Source organism: Nycticebus coucang, chromosome 4 (genome assembly GCF_027406575.1).
Source record: "Nycticebus coucang isolate mNycCou1 chromosome 4, mNycCou1.pri, whole genome shotgun sequence".
NCBI lineage: Eukaryota > Metazoa > Chordata > Mammalia > Primates > Lorisidae > Nycticebus > Nycticebus coucang.
The window spans coordinates 72,845,989-72,855,059 of record NC_069783.1 but is presented as its reverse complement, the minus strand read 5'-3'; the positions used below and the strand labels follow the sequence as shown (position 1 = coordinate 72,855,059).

At 47.4% G+C, this 9,071-nt stretch overlaps 1 protein-coding gene across 6 annotated transcripts in view; it reads right to left on the bottom strand.

Moving 5' to 3' along the window:
• Positions 1-545: 545 nt before the first annotated feature.
• The window catches only part of TET3 (tet methylcytosine dioxygenase 3), a 125,365-nt gene continuing 116,839 nt past the window's right edge, over positions 546-9,071 (bottom strand). For all 6 annotated transcript variants that reach the window (XM_053587013.1, XM_053587014.1, XM_053587015.1 and 3 more), the window contains one exon: positions 546-8,412. In XM_053587013.1, coding sequence (XP_053442988.1) covers positions 6,629-8,412 — 1,784 coding nt within the window. In that variant the 3' untranslated portion in view covers positions 546-6,628. The remainder of the gene's footprint in view (positions 8,413-9,071) is intronic.

Sequence of the window (9,071 nt, the reverse complement as noted above, 5' to 3'; positions counted from 1 at the left end):
TCACATTCCCTTTTCAAAACCAGCCACCAACAGAATTGCCAATCTGAGTTGGAAGAAGGTAGCTCCAGGCATAGGACCTTATGGGAAATCTTTCCCCAAGGACGTAAGACACCAAGGTTCCATATCTGCCCTTCCCTACTAGACTTAAGTTATCAGAACCAAACAAGGTTTAGTGATCCTTTACCAAAGGTAACATCAGAAGTTAATTTTAATGGGAGGGGAGTATCTCCAAGTGGAATGAAAAACAGGGACAAAAAGATAACAGAGAAAGAAAATAAAAAGGGAAACATAGGTGAGAAAAGGGCCATCTTTACTCTTCCCCTTTATACCTAGTTTTGACAACCAGCAGTCTTTGAACATTCCATTATCCAGGCAGCAGATCAAACAAGGACAGATCCTGCCATCGCTATATTAGTGCAGCTACTTGTGCAGCTACTACCTAGGTGGGAGGTGAGATCACAGAGTACCTGATGTAGCACAACCCAGTCCTGGTAGCTGGGGGAGGACGGAGGGAGGGAGGGAGAGAAAAAAGGACCCACACCGAATTTGAGTGCAAAAAATAAATATAAAATTTATTAAAACACCCACAATATTTTAAAGATACCAGGAGTAATACAGTTCACAAACCCAGTTGTTTGTGTAAATTATAATAAGATACAAATCAAAAAAGGATACATACTTGCAATTTCTAGGCACCCTAAAATTAAATTTACTGAAACACTGGGGAGAAGGGAGGGTCAGGAGGGGTAGCTCAGGAGGCAAACCAATAAAGTAGAAGGAAAAAATATTAACAAAAAGATAAAAATTATACAAAATAAAATTATCAGCATAAATTTACTGTACTAAGAATATCTACAGTTTAATAATACACATCCTATTGCCTTGAGACATTGCAAAAATCTACCATTCATCCATCAACCCCAGATAAACTTCATTTCAAGTAGCCACAGTTTACAAAGTCAAGACGGAATATTCAAGTATGGTTGTTAAGTTCACCTCCATTGGAAGCCAAGTAACCAAACAGGAATTCAAAGAGATAAGAAATAAAACACATCAAAAAGCTATAAGGGTTCTAGATTAAGTCTAACATATTAATATGCCACTATATGACCTGCCCTTGTTTCTTTAAGTGGAATACATGAAAAAGAAATGACATCACTCCTGTTTTTCTCCCCCCTTTTCCTCTCAAAAGAAAAAAAAAGGTATTGGAACCAATTAAATTTGGATTGCTCAAATGAGCCAATCAGTATTTTAATTTAAATCTCCACATGAAGAGTGATGAGTTACCCCTGAATGTCGGTAGTCAAAATGAGAAGAGGGAGCAAACAATACCACTACAAAAAGCATCCCTGATATCAGAATAGAAGCGAATGAGGAAGTAGGCCAAATTGCTTGCTGATTCTTAGGCAAAAAAAGCAACTTTAGACCTTGCATTTCTGTGCAGCGGTCTGCTCAGGGAGAAGCCTATTGCTCTGCTCTCGCCAGCAGCTCTGCAGAAGGAAGGGCTGGGAGCACCAGAGAGGGGCCCCCTGCACCTGTGGAGAAAGCTCTCTATGCGCTCATGGGTGTAGGGTTGTATAACCTATGCTGGGGGTATGCACCTCAAAATCATTATTTTGGTCCAGAGTATACTGAAGTTGGCCATGTCCTACAGCAGATGCAGCTGGCTAATGAAACTAGGTTCTGGGGGAGTCACTTAAAATGACAGCAACAATGACTGAGAAAGCTCAACGAGATGGGCATAAGAAATTCACATTTTATCCAAAAGCAAGAGTTAAAAAGAAAATGAAAGAGTCAACCATGCTCCTTCCTCTAGGCATTCTGCCATTTTAACTGCTGAAGAATGAAAAACAAAACCACCCCAGATTCTTCAAGGTCAAGTATGTTCACCAAAGGGACAACCTACAGGTCTCAGACCCTCACGGAATCTACTTTACTGAAGTTGTCACAATGTCCTGTTTTTGAGGTATTAAAAAAAAAATTGTGACAGTGGATGACACAAAATGGAGCTTCCTGTTGAGTTTTTAAAATAACTTCTGTGGACCCAAGAAGAACTTTAGATTAGCACCAACTAAAAAGCAGCCTCAGTGGCATCGAGTGCGCAAAGCAAACTCCTTCCTTGAGTCTGACTGAACACAAGGGATTACCAACAAGAGGCAGAAACGCACGCTGGGTCATGGGCTGTGAGGAGCAAAGAAGTGAAGCCCCTGGCCACTGTGCTCCTGGCTGGTGCCAGGCAAGGAAGGGCATCTCCCTGGTTTCCTTTGGCATGCCCTCAGGACTTCCAGAGATGTCTGCTTAGCACCCTGGGCTACAGGGGGGAAATGTGTTTCCCTGGCTATGAGAATGCCTGCCGTGCTAGAAGAGTTAGCAGTACCCAACCCTCCTTCCAGAAAACAAGACAATTAAACCCTAATCCCTCCACCTTTTCTTTTTCATTGGGCTTGAGAAGACAGGTATGCAATGAAAGCACCTGCCAAGCCAGGCCCCAGCTCACTTCCATCCATAGCGAGGGAGCTAGCTGCCTTCTCAACTTGCCTAGCTTTGGCCACCAAGGGAAGAACAGTAACACAAAACAAAAAACTGCTCAGAGCAGATTACAGCACGGTAAACAGGTCTAAAAAGACAGCACCAAAAGGGGTGGGTGGGGGGAGGAAGCCAAGAGAGACTGGAGCCACCTTGTTTTTGGTTGGTTGTGGTTTCAGAACGTTGATAGCACCTCAGCAAGACAGGACCAGGGACAGTCACATTAAAACACCATAGCACCATTTTATTTAGACTATTTCAATTCATAAAAATGCTTCCTAGTCCATAAAACACACTTCAGTAACAAAAGGAAAGAGACATTGGTTGAGGCACGTCAGGGGTATCATATAGTTTTCCACCAGCTTTGCCTTGGTTTGAGATCTTGTGGTGGTTAAACTTAAAAGTCAGGCTGGATTTCTCTCAATGAAATCAGGTTATGATCTACTCATCGTCAACCATCCTCTCACATCTACCACTGTTTGGTACAAAGCAATTAAGCTCTGCTACTGCTGTCCTTGCTTTAGAATCCCTTGCTCTGCAAACTGTTTCCAAAAGAGGCTGGTGGAAGGACCAAGAGGGGGAAGGGTGTTATCTCTTCCCATGCACACCATTGTCATCTTGGTGAGCAGGCAAAGCAGTACCCATGAAGCCAAGGTGTGGGAAACTCAGGCCCCCACTAAAACCAGACCCAACAACAAAAACAAAAACACCCAAATCCATGCAACACCTTTAGTCGAGATTTCTGATGGTTAGATAATGGTTTCTTGAGCTAGCACCAGTTATTTTGTGAGAACCTGCTGCAAAGCTATTTTTATTTAAAAAAATCTCAGCACAGAGCTTTGCAAGTAACTTCCCTTGAATGAAACAGGCAGGGAAAACAAAAAGCAAAAGAGGAACTGAATGTTTGCACTGTTGAGTGGATGGTATCCGCGGACAGGGCACACAGGGGAGAGGACTCTTAAGACCCCATCTTTTTCTGTTGCTATAATATTACTCCTAAAACTTGGTCATGCTGTTAGGTTCTTTAGTTGCAATGGCTTTATTTTTCTTCTCATGATAAAAATGTCTGTTAATCATCTTCAGGACTTAAAAAATGATAGTGCCAGTAAAAAATAAAAATTTGATTTTTTTTCTCTTTAAGAAACCTTCAGCAGCAAGGGCGAATAAAGAACTGTGCATAGTTACTTTTTAAATATATGTCTAAAGCATGCTAATTTCAATGACTGAGATTTGAGGTAGGTTATACATGTAGTATGTAAAAATCTAAAAATCAGCATGGGCTTGAGCATAGCAACAGCACCACCTAACTCTTGAAACACCACTGAGGGTTGGGGGACATCCAATGGAGACCACCTCTTGACTCGCCTCTCAGCAGCCTGTTTGCAAATCCAGAAATTTATGAACCAAGGCTGTTTGGGCTGGTGGGGGTGGGGGTGGGGGCAGACGTTGCATGCTTTTAGCTTGTATTGGTTGGTTTCTCCTTTCATCTAATGGCTTTGCTACCAAAGGGTGATGAGGGGAAGAGTATACTTAACATACATTAGGAAGATTCACACACACCAAGTATCAGAATCACCTGGGTTACACTCGGGATCTTCCAAACCAACAGCCAACCTGGGGCTTCCACGGGTCATACAGACGGTCACATTCTCCACATGTTTTGTAAAATATTGTATTTCTTGCTTAAGATCATTTAAAATGAAGTTTTCAAGGCACCCCCGCATCTACCTAAGCACGGAGTCAAATGAGACCTGCGTAAAAGTACTGATGCGATAAGCAAAATAGCATTTAAAGGACCCAATTTTCCTCGAAACTAGAAAATTAGCATGCTCATTAAAGACTCTGCTTCCTTTAGCTTGTCAGACTGAAGGTCAGAGGTTTTCCTATAAATCTGAGTTCTGAATAATTCTAAATCCTGATAAGCTCTTGGGTATTTATTTCAAAAGCAATAATATTTCATTTTTGTCCTGTAAAATAAATGCAACTTTACAGAATATGGTAAAAGTGGAGGATAGACAAAGCACGTTAAATATTCAGCTACTATTTACAATTTCTCCCACAATTACATGTTAAAACATACTTTTTCTTTTTCAAGTTGCTGTTTAAATCTAGGCAAAAGTGCTTAAAAAAATCTTTCACTATTTACATTTAAAACCAGACCACATAGATGCTCAGGACGTCTCACAGCAACTCTCCACCAGTGCTTCCAAACAGTTACAGCAAACATCCAGCAGGCTGGTTCTTAGCTCTTACACAAGGCACCTGGAAGCTCAGGAGCTTGCCTTTAGCATTGTCAACCTATTGCTAAACTCGGCAAAGACCCACCTCTGAATAAGACTGCTCTATAAATACCAGATGTTATCTTAGGGCTCGGTGGTCATTCACTGTGTGGCCACATTCCCCTGTGTGTCCTGATGAAGTCCCCCATTTACCACATGCATCCATGTGGGTAGCCTGATATCATTTCTGATAATACCACAGGAAAAACCAACACTCCAAGAAGTTAGACTTTGCTGTAGATGAGTGTTGCTTCCCCGTCTGGCCCAACCTCTCTTAACAATGTCACAAAAATTAAGCACCACATTCTCATTTCAAAGAACCAAATGAATGCACCAGAATTTTAGAAGGGGCATATTGAAGTGGGTGGAGAGGGTAGGAAGGAATAAAGAAAATGATCAAATGGAGAAACAAATGGCACCAATTTGGGAGGAACATCATAGCAACCTGCTGAAAAAGTTTGACTCTTGCACTTTAAAACTGTGAAGTGTAGGCCCCTGCCCTCACACGGTAGCATGGAGGGGTGGGCTCAGGTGTGAGGCATGCACCATTGTCCAATGTGGAAATCCAGGAATAAGGATAGATGGATTAACTGCTATTACACTGGTCTGCTGAGCTCCCTGCAGGATGCAACCTGCCCAAGAGTCAAGAGTCCCAGCACAATACTACAGCACCAGGCTCTGCACAGTGCAGCACAGCAGTGCACCAGCACCGTGCACAGAGCACTACCATGCACAGAGCACCGCTGGCTTTTCACAGCTTGGGTTCAACTTCCTGTTTTTAAAGATACAGTAGCCCTTTTTCAGTATTAGCATAGACTTTGGGGCCTTAAAAAAAAAATGCCACTGAGACAAATTCCTTAAGCCTAGGATGTACTGACTTGGCAACATGGTGGATGTGGCTTCCAAGAGCCTTACAACTCCAGCTCCATCATGAGGTGCTGCCTAGTGAACCATGACATAGTGTGACTTGGTAAAAAACAGACAGAGAGGATTCAGTGTGGAGACTAGCAAGCTTGAAGCTGTCTACTTCTAACCTGGTTTCTGGGGAAATCTACACCAGCATCTCCGGGGCCAGGCCTGGGATGCATCTGCCCCCTACGACTCCAAGCTAGAGGAGGGAAAGGGACCCCAGATGTTTTTTTCTATAGATTCTCCCATCCTACTGAGAGGACAGAGGCTGTCCTGAGGACTCCCTTCCCTGAAGGGAAGGTGTATCTGTCGGGAGGGTTGGACTGGGTGGCTACAATCTGCACTTGGCTCGTGAGGGGCAGATGGCTGAGGACCTTGTCAGCGCCCTAGAGGCTGAGCTCACTGGGCCCAGCAAGGCTGGGCATGGGTGAGCACTGCTGGCCTTTCCTGCCGATCCTTTACCATTACTATTGTCGCTTTAAAAAATCCAATAAATACACATTTTAAATGGAATTTAAAACTACTCCTTTGTGAAAGGACACTATAAACTTTCTTTTTCCATTATTGTGATATACAAGGATAGAGTTTTAAAAACAAAGAGAAAATAAAATCCCCCCCACACAAATGGGGGTGGAAAAAAACAAACAAACTTGGAGATATAAATATTAAGATCACGGAAAAAATCACCCGACAGCCGTAGTTTCTTCTTCAAAGTGCTGGGGACATGGGGGAAGGGAGGGGCGGGTCAGTTCTGAGGTTTGGACCATAAATACATATATATGATATGCGTATCTATATATGTATATATAGATAAAGACTTCTGCACCCCCAACCCGCCCCCAGGTGTAAGGGCAAAAGCACCACAGAGGCAGCTCGGGCCGGGCCCGACGCTGAGGTACGCTGGCTGCCGGCACCTAGATCCAGCGGCTGTAGGGGCCAGTGACCTTCGTGTAGGCGTAAGAGGACACGGTGACCGCCGAGTCTGTGGGCATGGCCAGCGCCTGCCGAGTGGGGACAAACCCCTTCTTCTCCTTCTGCTGGGGCTCTGCTACCATGGCACCGCCCCACTTGCGCTTCTTCCCATACAGCTTGGCCTCCTGCTGGCCCAGGCCCAGGCGGGCGGCCTCTTCCTCCCGCTCCCGTGCCCTCTCTGCCAGCTGCTTCATCTTGGCTTCCCAGAGGGCCAGTCCGTGATTGGGCTGGTTGAGGTTTTTGTGCTGGTAGAAGACCAGCGAGATGCGAGTGGGGTGGCAGCGGTTGGGTTTCTTGAGCGGCGTGGTGGCATGCAGCTCCCGGCGGGCACACTCGATGAGGATGGAGCCATGAGCAGGGGCCACAGCCACGCCACCAATGTTCTCGTCCAGGAAGTTGTGTTCGCTGTCTGACCACAGCTCCTCCTCCTCCTCCTCAGCACCAGCTCTGCTGGCCTTCTCCTCCTTTACTCCTCCCTTGCTAGAGGGCTCCTCAGCCGGCCCCTCCTCTAGGCCAAAGGGATCCCACAGCTTTTCCTCGGACTTCAGGGCCCCAAACAGCTTCTCACTGGAGCCCAAGGGCATGCTGAAGGACTGCCAGGCTTTGTCCAGGTGGCTTGCCCCTGGGGTCGGAATCCTTCCCTCCTCCCCCTTCATGGGGTTCCACAACTTGTCTTGGAACCCAGGACCACCTTTCAGAGCAGAACTGAAATCCCCTGCCCCTAGCCCCCATGGCTTCTCAGTCAGGCTGGGCCCAGTCAAGGCTGAGGTGTTGTTCCCAAACTTGCAAGGGCTCCATGGTTTCCCTCGCAGCCGTCCTCCAGGATGGGGCGATGACTGCTGTCTCTCACCAGAGAACAGCCCCCACTGGCCATCTGAGAAGTGGGAAGGGGTCAAGCAGCTGGCCCCAAAGGAACTGAGCTTGTCAGGGACGATGGCAGGGCTCTCTCCAGAAGGGAACACACCCCAGCTGCCACCCACACTGTTAGTCCTCTTGGGGGATAGGCTTGGGCCTCCTGCATACTGTCCCCAAAGGTGACTAGGGCCCCCATTCTGAGATGCCTCGGGCAGAGGTGTTCTGCCCATCTTACCAGGGTCTCTGGGCACAGATTCGGCTTGGATCAGTGGGTCTACTGGCTCTTGCTTGATGGATCTGTTGTAGCAGTTGGAGCTCTGAGCAAAGGGAGAAGGGTCCCTGGACACTGGGTGGATCTGGGGGGCCTTGGAAAGCAGATACTCCTTGGGGCCTGAATAAGCAGGCTGCTGGTGGTGAGAGGGGTGGTGGGTGTCTGTGGGAAGAGCCTGGCTGGGCAGCTCGGCAAACTCAGCACCACTGTAGGCCGGGCTCAGTCTGTTGTGCAGAGCATGGAGGTCTGGCTTCTTCTCAAAACTACCACTGCTGCCACTGTGCCCCCAGGCACCAGAACCCAGGAACTGAGAGGGGTAGATGGTGTTGCTGGATGGGAAGCTGTAGTAGCCAAAGGATGGGAGAGTATACTTGGAGTGAAACCCGTTGACGGGGGTCAGGCTGGGCTGTGCATAGTAGGAGTGGTAGGAATACACGCTGTTCATGCTGTATGGGTCGGAGGGCCGGCAGTTGCCCAGCACCGAGTAGCTCTCCACCACTGTGTTGCCACTGTACTTGAAGGAGCTAAAGTGGTTCTGCGGCTCTATCTTGAGGGAGGGCTTCAGGCTTTGCTGGGACAATCCACCCGTTAGCGATAAGCCTGGGAAAAAGAGAAGGCAAGATGGCGAAGGAGCAGCGAACCCCATAGCAGAGGACTAGGGATGGAATGCCCTCTTTCTTTGAGGAGTTTCCTCTTTGGGGATAGGCAGGGCAGGTGAAGTGCCAAGGCGATGCCCAAGTCTCGGCCTGGACTTGTTCGCTGGGTGCCAATAGCACAGGCCCAGCCCCACTCAACCCCATCCACAGCAGTTGGATGCTCTGAGCAAAGGGAGAAGGGTTCCTGGACACTGGGTGGATCTGGGGGGCCTTGGGAAGCAGATATTCCTTGGGGCCGGAATAAGTAGGCTGCTGGTGGTGAGAGGGGTGGTGGGTGTCCGTGGGAATAGCACGGCTGGGCAGCTGATCCCCCTTTACCAATGCCAGTGGTTCTCACTGAATGATTCCCACCCCCCACCCTGGCCTGGTGGAGATCACTGCAGGGATGGGCCTGGAGAACGGGAATTCAAGACACCTGACACATCCCCACGAGCCCTGAAGGAGAGGCTCAGCACTGCTCCTCCACCAAGTTCAGCTCCTTGCAGACACTGAGCCCTCTCTGGACTTGCTTCCCCAAGTGCCTCTCACCAGGTGTGGGATCCTTTCTGACTTGTAGGTACCTTTCTGACTAACATAATCAAGCAGAGGTCCCAATTCCTGACA